This window comes from Phocoena phocoena, chromosome 1 (genome assembly GCF_963924675.1).
Source record: "Phocoena phocoena chromosome 1, mPhoPho1.1, whole genome shotgun sequence".
Lineage (NCBI taxonomy): Eukaryota > Metazoa > Chordata > Mammalia > Artiodactyla > Phocoenidae > Phocoena > Phocoena phocoena.
The window spans coordinates 172,814,600-172,828,800 of NC_089219.1; the positions used below are offsets into that span (position 1 = coordinate 172,814,600).

Here is a 14,201-nt window from a genome sequence, read left to right on the forward strand (position 1 = left end):
AGATGTAAGTGACATTAATGACTTAGAATATCAACGGAATATTACTCAGCCATAAATAAGAATGAAATTTTTGTCATTTGCAACAATATGAGTAGACCTGGAGGGTATAATGCTTAGTGAAATAAGTCAGACAGAGAAAGACAAATACTGTATGTATTCACTTATATGTGGAATTTGAAAAATAAAACTAATGGATGGATATAACAAAAGGGAAACCGACAGATACAGAGAATAAACTAGTGTTACCAGTGAGGAGACGAGGAGGGAAGGGCAAGATAGGTGAGGGAGGTTAAGACATACAAACTACTGGGTGTAAAATAAATAAGGTATGTGGACGTAATGTACAGCACAGGGAATATAGCCAATATTTTATAATAACTTTATATAGAGTATAAACAATAAAAACATCAAATCACACACACAAAAATAAAACCAGGGCTTCCCTGGTGGCGCAGTGGTTGAGAGTCCACCTGCCGATGCAAGGGACGCGGGTTCGAGCCCCGGTCCAGGAGGATCCCACATGCCGCGGAGCGGTTGGGCCCGTGAGCCATGGCCGCTGGGCCTGCGCATACGGAGCCTGTGCTCCGCAACGGGAGAGGCCACAGCAGTGAGAGGCCCGCATACCGCAAAAAAAATAAATAAATAAAAATAAAACCAGAATATGACGTCTATATGGAGTTGGGCTTCATGTCGTTTGGGGTCTTTCCAGCAGCTTAATGTTTACTGAGTACTGCAAACTAGTGTGTCCTCCCTGGGGTACCCCCCAGATGGTCAGTAGGAAGAAGGATCCTGAGAATACCCTAAGAAGCAGGAGGAATCTGACCCAGAATTTTAAAACCACCAGAGATAATCCAGAAAACAAATAATCCAGATGTGGAAAATCAAAACTGAGTTCTCAGAATCGCTTAGAAGGCAGATCTGCCATTCACAGCTGTGGATCTGTTCACCAATTAACTGGCAGCCCATCACGGTGAAAATGGGCGTGAGAGGAGAGGGAGGGAAGGGGAAGCAGAAAAGGGAACTGGGAGACTCCCCAAAGGGAGAGAGAAGTGTAATTAAGAAGAGGGCAAGGGGAACGGAAAGAAAGCGAGGAAGTGAGCACAAGACGGTGATTATCTGGAAGAGAGAAAGCAGAAGACGGAAAAGCCTGGAAGCAAAAGAAATAAAGGGAGAGAGGGAGGTGGCTGGGGCTTGAGGGGAAATTAGGGGTGTCATAATATCTTAAAAATTAGAGGCATGGAAAAGAGGGGGAAAGCACTTATTTGCAGCCATAGGCACTTAAGACTAACAAAAGCCCCTTTTGTTGGAAGGGAAAAGTCCCTGTTATGTAAATAGACCTTTCCCAGTGGCAGGAGACCCGCTATGAAGCAAAACATAATTGATTGGTTGAGTTTAACTGGATGGTGATAAGGTGTCTCCATGATTGATAATCTGGTGTGTAGCTGGGTTAACTTTGGCCCCAGAAGTTCCCCATGTGGTGTAAGGGAGCCTATTTTAAGATGTCAGGTATCAGGTGAGGGGATTTATTAGCACAGAGACCTCGACTCCATGACGTTCCTTCCTGACCTGGAAACGGTCCTGGGGAATCATTTAGCTCCAGCTGCAGAGAGAGGAGCTCAGGGCTGCTGAAAACTCGTTCAAACTCCCAAGATCTGTATTCTCCCTCGCTGTGTTAAGGAACTCTACAGCGTACCAGAATTTTCCTACTGGAGAGAGAGCATCTTGAAAGTGTATTCATTCTATACATTCCTGTTTAGGGAAGAATCATGCCCGCCCTTTCCAGACAGGTGAGCATCTTCCTTTAGTTTGGAAAGCCAGGAGGCTTGAAAATGTTCCAAAATTTCCGTGGAAACATGACTTTGTTGTCCTTGAAAAGGGTTCGTTGTAGGTAAGAAAAGATATATATGTGTCTGTCTTTTTTTCAGAAAACACTTGGCCTTTTAAAGATTCTTCCCACAAAAATCGATTCTGCCAATAATGGGTTATTTCTGCCTTGTGTCCTGAAGGTATGAAGTTCGAATTCAAGCCTGCACCAGGCTGGGATGTGCATCAGGTGACTGGACATCCATACAGACCCCTGAGGTTGCACCTCAGATGCAACCGCCTCCACATCTAGAGGTCCAGATGGCTCCAGGGGGATTCCAGCCCATGGTTTCCCTTCTGTGGACAGGACCACTCCAGCCAAATGGACAAGTTTTATATTATGAATTGTACAGAAGACAAATAGCAACTGAGCCTGGAAAATCAAACCCAGTGCTAACCTATAATGGAAGCTCAAGCTCTTTTATGGACATGGAACTACTGCCTTTCACAGAGTATGAATACCAGGTAAGAAATGTGTGTTACCAGTAACTCACACTGAGATGGGTGTGGGTACACATCAGCGCCTGTCTGGAAAAAAATTGCTTGCAATCTAAAAAGCCACTTAAAGAAACATGAGACTTATGTAGTTTAATAATATTCTTTAAAAAAAATTTAAGCAATAACTGAGGGAGGAAAGGCCACATTCATTTGCCTTCTTCATTTTCTTAGTTCTTGATCCGTGTGATATAGGCTTGTTATTCCTATGCAGATTTCTGGTGAAGTATTTGCATTTCTTATTAATGAAGTGGTTTCTACCATTAAGCTTCTCTCTGTCAGTGTTGCCTTGGCTGGAAATACTCCTTGTGAAAAGATCGCTTTGAAAATAACTCAGGAATTGTACCGAGAGAAAATAAAATCGAATGGGCAAGCATCTCCAGCCCCTGTGCTCAAGAAAGACATAGACTGCTGAGAAAAGTCTAGAGGAAAACAACTAACCTGTGCATGGAGATGAATTAAGTTTTGTAGGAGGACAGCCTAAAAAAGAGGACTTCGCATATCCCTAAAAAGTCAGGAATTAAGAATACTATTCTGAAGGTATTTTGAAATCAATAGAAGACTTCCGTTAGGTTTGTTTTGTTTTGCCGTCTGGGTGCATTTGCGGTTTTCTTGTAACAAACAGCTCCAGTTCCTGTGGGGGGATGATTCCTCCACCCTGTGCTCCGCCTTGGTGGGAGTGTCAATCAATGTGTCAGGCTGTCACCTAGCCAAGTGTTGGGCACCCAAGCACTGCTCTGCCCCTCAGACTTGCCTGGGGCCTGATCTCCAGCAAAGTGACTCAGAATTTTAAAAGGTGGAGCTAAGTCCTGATAAAATACCTCTAACATCAAATCCAAAAGCTTTTCTTATCCTCACCATTTCCAAGCCTGGTTCTTCAACTGTTCTTTTAATTACATATATAGTTGTCCCTCGGTATCCAAGGGGGGTTGTTTACAGGACCCCTGCAGACACCAAACTCCTCAGATGCTCAAGTATCTTGTATAGAATGGTATAGTATTTGCATATAACCTACGCACATCCTCCCCTATACTTTAATTCATCTCTAGATTATTTATAATACCTAATACAATGTAAGTGCCACGTAAATAGCTGTAAATACAATGTAAACGCTATGTCAGTAGTTGCAGGCATGCAGCAAATTCAAGTTTTGCTTTTTGGAACTTTCTGGAATCCTTTTTTCAAATATTTTGGATCCACAGTTGGTTGAATCCACGGATACAGAAGTCATGGAGAAGGAGGGCTGACTGTACCCCCAATAGATTCCCTGTTGCTTAAGTCTCTTGCTTGCAGTTTCAAAGGAAACTTCCTGAATGATGCAAGCACCACGTGCCAGGCACAAGACCAAGTGCAATTTTCTAGAAGAGGAAACGGAACCTTGAACAGCTTACCATAACCAGAAATAATAAGATCACGAAGTCACCAGGAATATGGCGAGCAAATCAACGAGGGCAGTGATTAGAGGTAACAGTTTAGACGTGAAAGGAATATGTTTTAGGCCAGTAATGTACAGGACAAATTTCCCAATGAAGTTAGTTAGAATTGAAAATATAAATTGAGGGCTTCCCTGGTGGCACAGTGGTTGAGAGTCCGCCTGCCGATGCAGGGGACACAGGTTTGTGCCCCGGTCTGCGAAGACCCCACATGCCACGGAGTGGCTGGGCCCGTGAGCCATGGCCGCTGAGCCTGCGCGTCCAGAGCCTGTGCTCCGCAACGAGAGAGACCACAACAGTCAGAGGCCCGTGTAACCGAAAAAAAAAAAGAAAATATAAATTGATTCTTGAATGGTTTGGAGAAATACATAGATATAAACCCATAATCCCTTGTTTGCAATTCCAAATCTAAAAATCTCTTTAAAAGAAGTTGTTGGGTTTTCTTTCTCTCTTTTTGTTTTTGGCCAAGCTGCACAGCTCGTGGGATCTTAGTTCCCTGACCATGGATCGAACCCAAGCCCACGGCAGTGAAAGCGCCACATCCTAACCACTGGACCACCAGGGAATTCCCAAAAACAAGTTTTTATCTAGGTTTGGTACAACTCATTCAGCAGCAAAACCCAGTTTAAACAAACCACACTGTTTACAGCATTTATTTATCTCATTTAATATGAATAGTTATATATTTTGCTACAGAAGTATTCTATTACAAGGGCATTCTTCAGATATTACAAAATATACAGTATATGCATTTTATTAACTTTCCCAAATCTGAAAAAATTAAAAATTATTTAAAAGCACTTCAGGTCCCAAGGGTTTAGGGTAAGGATTGTGGCTTATGTCATGAAGGAACAAAATATCTATTGATGCCACAGTTGGAGAAAGAATACTGTTAGAAACAGCCAGAACCTATGTGGCCACCCTTTTGTTCTTTATCATTATCTTTACAGAAAAGTATCAAGTTATCAAAGACCTTTCTATTCTCAATTGTCTAGTCCCCTTTATGAATAAAAGTGCACCTTTGTAAGAGAGCTGAATGGAATTAGCATGAAATATTTGACCTCTAACTAGACAAAACTAAGAGACCTGTGGATACTGAAAGCAAACCAGTGATTGTAGCTTCTTTGGCATCATACTGTGTCATTGGGGTAAACAATTGGCCATATCATCTGTAAAGTCTTACCTGAGTTTTCTAAGGAATGGTAAACTCCAAGCACGTGTCTTAGCTCTGTCAGTTTTCTTACTGTTGGAGGATGGAGAGAATGAAAAGTGCCCACCAGACTGAGAAGGCATCTTGAGACCAAAAATGGAGGCAAGCAGCTCCGTATAATCAATGGATCGGTTTATTATACTTACGCACAGGGTGGGATTGAGCGGACAATGATCCAGAAACACCATCAAGGGACCAATGGGACAGTTTTATAGTTAACCAAGGGTAGGGGGTACGTGCTTGGAAACAAGACATGCATTCCTAAGTCAAGATTTATGAATCGGTAACTAGTTTTGTGGGCCCTGTGGGAACATGTCAGTGAAGGTCTTCATCGTTGTTTGGGGACTAACAGATCATAGAGGCTGCCTGGTCCTAGTGATTATAAAAGAATATCTACTAACTACAAAGGCCTTGAGGCAGAGAACTGATTCACCGCACAGACTGCACAGTTCAGTCCTGGGTAGGGTCAATGGAAGGCCAGGAGGAAAGGTACGAACCCAATATGGCAACAGTGATGCTAACAGCCATACACTCACGAGAAGCTAAGGACAACCAGTTACCAAGGGACCCACATTTCAGAGGGGAGACAAGTTAAGGACCTCAGGCTATGCTCTTTTTTTTTTTTGCAGTACGCGGGCCTCTCACTGCTGTGGCCTCTCCCGTTGCGGAGCACAGGCTCCGGACGCGCAGGCTCAGCGGCCATGGCTCACGGGCCCAGCCGCTCTGCAGCACGTGGGACCTTCCCGGACCGGGGCACGAACCCGTGTCCCCTGCATCGGCAGGTGGGCTCTCAACCACTGCGCCACCAGGGAAGCCCCTATGCTGTCTCTTTTGTGACTGTTACTATCAGCCCTGTGTCAGGCTCCTCCCCCATACTCACATCACCCAAATGAAATTACTTAATTTGGTTTTCACAGCAGACTGACCTCAAATTTGCATTTACTAGCTAATCCCATGTTGTTACAACATAAGGATAGAAAGCAGAAAAAAAAAAAAAAAATCTAGCCTATCAGCCCCAAAACCAAGATTTTACAGGAAATATTTTGAAAAATATAGATTAAATGCTGAAATAAATGAACTAAAATATTGGATTTATTTAGCCTGTGCAAATGCTAAGTCTTTATAGATCCTGAGTTATCTTCCCGAAGTCATTTAGGAAGTAATGTACTATAAGAATTGATTTCCCTTTAACAAAAGAACATTTTGTCTTTGAGATGAATTTGAATTGCTCTCAAACCTGTCTGAGGGTTACTTTATCCACAGGCTGCTTTTCAGAAAACACCTTTATTGTCCTAGAGTCATTGGTTCGCCCACCATATCTGTGAATTGACCCTCCTACAGAGGATTGTGTTTTTGAGACAATCCATATATTCGTAGGGGATGAAAACAAAGAACCAAGAAACTGCCCAGAGATGGAAACCTATTCATCAGAAGGATGGTGAGAACCCATGGTCGGGTAGGTGGCCGTCCACCTGGTGTGCCTGGAGGGTGTCCAGTGTCCCTCCCCACACCCCACTACCTGGCCCTATGTCATTGTATTCATTTCCGGTTTTGAGTTAAATCATTGAAGATAGCTCCCAAACATTCCCTATGTTATCGAATGGGGGAGGGTGTCCTGCTGCTCAAGGCTAACAAAATCAATTACATACAAATGTAAATAAAACGGAAAGGTGCCTTTAATCAGAATGCCAGCCATCTGGGGATGGTGGACTTAGTGTCCCCCAAAAACCACCTCCAAAGATTCTGCTCGGCCATGAAAGCTTTTCAAGGGAAACAGAGAAGTAATCTCAGTTAATCATTGACATAAGGGGTCAGAGTCTTCACCATCCCCCACTGCATGCAGGCTTGTGGTCTTCCTCTAGATCTCATCCTGGTCACACAGTTTGTTTGGGAGATTACTGAAGGGGAAGGTAGGGAAGAGATCTGGTCATCTGTTAGTTACTTATTCTTCATTTCTACTTCTTTGATCTATGGAAGACAAGTTAGGCCAGGTGTTGTGTGATTAAAAGATTTGAAAGGTGTGCTTGGACGGGAGATGAGTAGAGCACGGGGGCGCCTGGTTTAAAAGTTAGTTACAATATAGCTTTGCTAAAGTGACAAGAAAAGGGGCTCCTTGCTGAGGGCGGTTTCCTGCAAAGAGCAGCTTACAAACCCCCACTTGTCAGACATCATTCCATTTCTGTGGGATTGGGGCAGAGGTCTATCCTCCATAACTTTTTCATGCTGACATAGGCACCATATTCTTTTTTTTTTCTTAATTAATTTTTATTGGAGTATAGTTGCTTTACAATGTTGTGTTAGCTTCTGCTGTATAACAAAGTGAACCAGCTATATGGATACATATATCCCCTCTTTTTCGGATTTCCTTCCCATTTAGCTCACCACAGAGCATTGAGTAGAGTTCCTTGTGCTATACAGTAGGTTCTCGTCATCTATTTTATACATAGTATCAATAGTGTATATATGTCAAGCCCAACCTCCCAAATCATCGCCCCCCTTCCCCCCTTGGTGTCCATACATTTAGGCACCGTATTCTCAGAGTGGAAGATGTCAACATGGGTCTCTTTGCTGACAATTTTAGTTGTCTGCTTACATATACGGGCAGAGCAAGCTACAATTGATGCAGGCAAAGATATAGATTATTATGAGTAATAACATTAATCCCATTGTCTTGAGGCCAGTTCTTGGAATTGTGCTAGCCACAGATTCAGTACTACTCAAGATGGAGCAGTTATATCATGGCTACAGTCTGGTCATCATGCAGTTAGCTTTTTTCCTCTGGTGGCAGTTACAGTATCGATAGAACAGCTCAGGAACGTGCATCAGACACCGAGTCTATGACTCTCTTGTCCTCACCATTAACTGCTCGGTTTTGTAGTTGGAGGGTGAGGAGGCCCTGCAGGATTCTGCATTAATTCATCAATCTGATGACCAGTGATAGAGCTCTGGGGAAAAGAATACAGCGTGGATAAATTCTGATGAACGAGAGGGTCAAGAAATACCTGGAGAAAGAGATTCTCACTGAGAGAGGGGAGAATCATTTGCTACAGAAGATCTTGGAGGCAAAGACCAGCAGATGTCACCTCACAATGACTCACACATCAGTATGGGAACTGGCATGTTTGGAGGTGGGCAGAAGCTGTGTGATTTTACAAGCACCTTCTAAGTTTTCAGTGATACCTCAAAATTGAACGCCCTAAGGCGTTAGTAGCTCTCAGTGTTTATAGTACAGAAGGATTGCCCAAAGAGCGCATTCAAAATGCAGAGGCAGAGGGGTGGGATGGCAATTCCCAGAAATCTGCATTTTTAACCAGCAGCTTAGGTGGTCCACAACCTACTTTTTTGAGAAATACTGTCCCGGAGGGTACAGCCATGTTGCTATGCTACTTAAGCCTGATTTTCTGGTGCCACTTTCCTAAATCAGTGTTCTCAGCCCTGACTGCACGTTAGAATCATCTGGGGAACTTTAACAGCATTCTGAATGCCAAGGCCCCATCCGCCTATAGTTCTGCTTATGGGGTGGGTCCAGGCATCAGTGCATTTCAAAAGGTCCCTAGGTGATTCTAATGTACAGTCGGGGCTGAGAATCACAGTCCTAAACCATCGTAAACTGATTGCCTAAGTAAGTGAAGCCAGCTCCCCTCAAGTGCCTAATTTACATGATGATAATTGATGACCAACCTATTTACCTTGGTCTGTCCATGGCTTTCCTGAATCAGAGTCGTATTTATTGTTTTGGATGAAGCTGGAAAGGTAGACAGAATATATTACCTGCTAAGCTCATGTCTTCGATTCATCAAATAATTTCTTTTACTCTTCCTCCTGGAGTTTATTTGGTTTTGGTTGTCATTGTTTCACTTTGTTTTGTGTCTCACTTGGGAGGCCTGGATTTTGGTTGGAAGAGTAACGTTCACCATCGTTTAAAACAGGAACTTTCTAGTTTTGATCCATTTCAACACAGCTTCTACAATTCTGGGATTCTGAAGGATCAGCTTTCATAAAACGAGTAAAGATCTGAAATTGAAATCACAGAAATTTGGAGTTTTTAAAAAAATATTTCACAAGGATGGATGGGCTGGCTTTGCAGAGTGACGCAGTACAGGGTCTCATCAGAGAACAAACATTTGTGAATTTCAGATATAATTTTATTTACCAAAATCCTACTTTCAAACAACTCTATAAATGTGTGATTCATACATCAATGAGGTGCATCTTTACCAAATGAAATTCTTCCCATGCACAGACCTTTTCGTTAAATGGAGATGACAGGCTAGCTGTGCTACAGAATACACATCCAGCAGAGGTTTTATTTCACAGACAGTACTCATTTCTATCATCAACCCTCTCAAAATTGGGATATACTAATATATACGATATAAAGCTCCAAATTCTATGTGGGGAAGTTTCTAATTGTTCAGCAAGAAGATTAAGACAGTAGTCTCTGCAGGTTTCAGAGACGGACCTGGGTGTGAGTCTGCTTTTATAAGAAGCTTCAGTTTTGACCTGCGGGCCGAGAGCTGAGGTCGCTGAGCAGTTCTCAGTAATTGTGCATTCATATTCATACTCTCGCTGAAGGCGATGACTCACCACGGATTTGCTCGGGCCGCCGTGGCCCCCCCCCCTTCATTGAATCCTGCTGTCAGTGACTTAATTCGTTTTCCTGAAACTTCCCCATTTTGACAGATTTTTTTCGATAAGCACCCACGCACACCCAGAGTCTCCAAAGGCTTCTGGGGCCTCGGGACTGGACCACTGAGACCCAACAATTCAGCCTTGGAGGAAACCCCATGTATGACGCACTCGAGTGTGGGTCTGATCTTGGGGTTGCTGCTATGGAAGGTCCCCAGGACGGCAGCCTGCTACTTACTAACAGACCAACGCTGGCCCCGAACAATTCAGTCTGAAGAGGATGAGGGAGAGGGAGAGGATGGAGGAATGGTTGGAGGGCAGACAGTCAGCTGGGTCCTCACTGTTCCTGCCAAAAGGAGCTGTGTGGCGACTCCAGGAGGGGACAGCGGAGATGTTCTCTGCCAGCCCCACGAAAGGCTGCAACAGTGTGGACGACAAGCTAGAAAGGAGAAGCAGAAAAGACAGCAGCTTTTAGTCCTTTCCCCCTATTTCTGGATCCTTGAGTAAATTAACCTCCTTCAGCCTTTCCTCACCTGGAAATGGTTCACTCCAGGGCTAGATTCTGGGGGCGTAAGTGAGGGTCATCTACAACCATATGCTTTTAAAAATTCTCATCAAACACTGGCTTCTCTTGATTGGCCTTGGTCATCTATGATTTGTAAAATCTCACAGAATATTTTCTGACCCTAAGCGATTTGATTTTCTAACAGTTTTTAGCTTTACGCTGGATCAAAGCAAGTGACTATATAAACAACAGAGTCCTACTGTGTAGCACAGGGAACTGTGTTCAATGTCGTATGGTAATCCATAATGGAAAAGACTATGAAAAAGAACACATATATGTATAACCGAATCACTTGGCGGTATACAGCAGAAATGAACACAACATTGGAAATCAACTGTACTTCGATAAAATTTTTTTTAAAAAAAGCAAGTGAGGGTATGAGACCAGCTTCATACACTAATAGTCGTGTCATTATCCACCACCAAAATGGATATATGGAAGGATCAATAGCGGTGTTTCTGAAACCTAATTTATTTATGTACTAATAAATTTATTGAATGAATTAGAAGCATATTATAAAATATAAATGTAAATAAATAATTAAACTAATTTTTTTAGTTTACTAAATAAGAGCCCCACTTAGGCCCTCGAGAAAATCTACATCATCAGTAAGGTGTCAGGACTATTTCACTCCAAGTGAAAGCCAACTTTCCCTTAAATGGAAGAGAATTGTTTCTGCTCACCTGTCTGGGAAAGGAGCTAAAGAAGTTCCTTGAAACCAAGGAAAAGGTGCAAACGCTTTTTTCTCTCTCAAGAATCCCTCTGGGAGCCTGAGATGCAGGATTTGACACTGTCGGACTCATTCCTTCTCTCCTTCCTTCACCTCGGGTTGCCTTGATTTGGCTTCATTTTTTTTGTTTTTACATCTTTATTGGACTATAATTGCTTTACAGTGTTGTGTTTGTTTCTGCTGTACAACAAAGTGAATCAGCTATATGTATACATATATCCCCATATCCCCTCCTTCTTGAGCCTCCCTCCCACCCCTCTAGGTGGTCGCAAAGCACCGAGCTGATCTCCCTGTGCTATGCGGCTGCTTCCCACTAGCTATCTATTTTACATTTGGTAGTGTATATATGTCCATGCCACTCTCTCACTTCGTCCCAGCGTAACGGGTCCTTCCCCCTCCCCGGGTCCTCAGGGCCATTCTCTTCATCTGCGTCTCTACTCCTGCTCTGAGTACCATTTTTCTAGACTTCATATACATGTGTTAATATACAGTATTTATTTTTCTCTTTCTGACTTACTTCACTCTGTGTGACAGACTCTAGGTCCATCCACATCACTACAAATGACTCAGTTTCGTTCCTTTCTATGGCTGAGTAATATTCCATTGTATATATGTGCCACATCTTCTTTGTCCATTCCTCTGTCGATAGGCATTTTGGTTGCTTCCATGCCCTGGCTATTGTAAATAGTGCTGCCTCATTCTATACCAGACTCTCTCCAGGCATCGGAGAAAATCGGTACCCCAGCACTGCGTGATTCCACCCTTCTCTGTGCTTTGGTTTCCTTGTCTTTAAAATGTCGATAGGAGCACCTCTGTACTCCTGGGCTTGCTTTGGGATGAAATGTGTTGATATGTGAATATGCTTAGGACAGCACCTCATACCCAGAAGCTATTCAACTAGCATAATGATAACAGGTGTTCTTATTATTACCCTCCCACCTCAGAGTGGAAAGAGGACTTCTGTCATCCAATATCCATAAACCAACCAAGGGCAGGGCTCTTACTGACATCCTAGCACCATGTACGTTCCTCTGAGCAAGAGAATAAGCGACCATGATTGAATAGGCCTGGGCATAGGGCCCCCTCCTTCAGTCAGGGTTTCATGGGTATGTGGGAAACACTTTCAGCCAGAAACCAGAGCTGCCCCCGTAACTGCACACAGCAGCCATGCTGCCGTGAAATCGTTAGAATCCTGATGCTTTTTCCCATTTGATGCTCGCAGCCATTCTGTCTTCCGGATGAAAAAACTGAATGAAAATCATACAGTTTGGGCAAGATACTTCATTTCTTATAGCCTCACTTGCTCATTCAAAAAATGGGTATATTGGGGGCTTCGCTGGCTGTTCAGTGGTTAAGACTTTGCCTTCCCGGGCTTCCCTGGTGGTGCAGTGGTTGAGAGTCCGCCTGCCGATGCAGGGGACACGGGTTCGTGCCTCGGTCCGGGAAGATCCCACATGCCGCACAGAGCAGTTGGGCCCATGAGGCATGGCCGCTGAGCCTGCGCGTCCGGAGCCTGTGCTCCACGGCAGGAGAGGCCACAACAGTGAGAGGCCCGCGTACCGCAAAAAAAAAAAAAAAAAAAAGACTTCACCTTCCAATTCAGGGAGTGCAGGTTCCATCCCTGGTCGGGGAGCTAAGATTCCACATGCCTCGTGGCCAAAAAACCAAAATATAAAACAGAAGCAATATTGTAACAAATTCAGTAAAGGCTTTAAAAATGGTCCACATCAAAAAAAAAATCTTTTAAAAAAAAGGGTGCATTATGAGAACTAAGAAATTTTGTGTGTTCAGCAGGATGTCTGATACACAGTAGGGCTACCTCCCCACTCTACCCTCAGCCTCCCACTAAATAAAAGAAGGAGGTGCTTTCTTCCAAGAGGGAAGAGAGCCAGGTTAACAAAATTCTTATGTCACTAACAGTCATTAATCCGGTGTTAGAATGTAAACATCTCTAACCAAGAGCACAATTGGCTCTGAGGTGTGATGCCCCTTTGATGAGACAGTTCAACCTTTCTGGTCCTTGCTCCTCTCTTCCCAGGAAAAGAATGACTTGCCCAGGTTCCCATGGATAAGATTCTCTTGAACTCTGATAGTCTGATTCTACATTTCTGTGACTGGTAACTTACTTCAGATTGCTTGTTTTCTCTTGCCATCACCCTTAACTCATTCCTTTCTTAAGAGTTTTTTGGTATCGTATTTAGAGAAAATTCATTGAGCATGTTTTCTGTTTGGCTTTCAGCTTGCATTTAATCAGGTATGAATCCCCCTAATGTATTTCTGACTGGCGTGGAGGCTGTTGTCTGGTTAGTTTCTCCTACAGGATCTAAGCTGCTCCCACCACGACTCCCACAGCTCAAGGTTTTAAATGATTTATTGATATTGGCTGACTGAAACCCTGCATGCGTTCTAACATCTTAGAGCCTGAGCACCACAGCTTAGACTGAAGACCATCAGGACATTTCGTGAATGGAAATCTGAATTCTGGCACTCGGGCCAGGGACCACGTCCTTTTTGGCCATCAGGTCTTTTGTTGCAACAGGAGGTCATCTCTACCTGTGAGGGCACACAGGAGCACGTCTGTTCTTTTTCTGTCCTTCATGGCACCCCCTAGGGCTCTACTCCTAAGCCCCTTTTGTCAGCGATCTCTACGTTGCCTTTGAGACGAGTTACTTGTCTGAAGATGGGTTGCTTCTCACCTTCCTGTTGACCCAACTCACTTAAGCCATGATTGATCCTCCTGTCTCTGTGTTGGAAGCTTGTTGGCTGGGCATAAAACGTTCAATGCAACCAAATTTTCTCCGAGTGAATGTAGGTAATGTAGAATTCCAACCTGCCCTCATGGCTTTTCACAAACGGTTCCTGCTTAGCGAGGTAGCCATAAAAATGAAGGTTCTCCAAAGTCACCTGAAACTTAGGAAAGGGTGAGACATGTTTTCCTTCTTTCCCTTTATCCTCTAAGTTAAGGATTTAATAACTTGTAGTTATTAAGCAGCCACCAAGTTCAGAGTGTATGTCTAGTTGCTAGGATTGGTGCAAGAGGCTGAAAACCATGGACTCTACCCCTCAGGGGCTTAAAGTTGAGTTGATAAGACAAAGAAACACACCCACGAACAATGTATTCGTAAAAACATACGGATAGTAGTGTAAGCTGTGAACAGAGAGATCTGAATGATGGCACAACAGACCTAGGGAGAAACAGACAACTCCTCATCTTCAGGGACAGCCCAGTCCCACACCAAACTCTCCTGGACACTCTCATTCCACTCTCTGGCCAGA

The 14,201-nt window shown here is 43.6% G+C and overlaps 1 protein-coding gene across 1 annotated transcript in view; it reads left to right on the top strand.

The window, feature by feature from the left end:
- Positions 1-14,201, top strand: part of USH2A (usherin) — a 791,707-nt gene that overhangs the window by 712,914 nt on the left and 64,592 nt on the right. Inside the window, exon 63 of the mRNA XM_065876328.1 lies at positions 2,007-2,328. Within this exon, the coding sequence (XP_065732400.1) occupies positions 2,007-2,328 (322 nt within the window). The remainder of the gene's footprint in view (positions 1-2,006; positions 2,329-14,201) is intronic.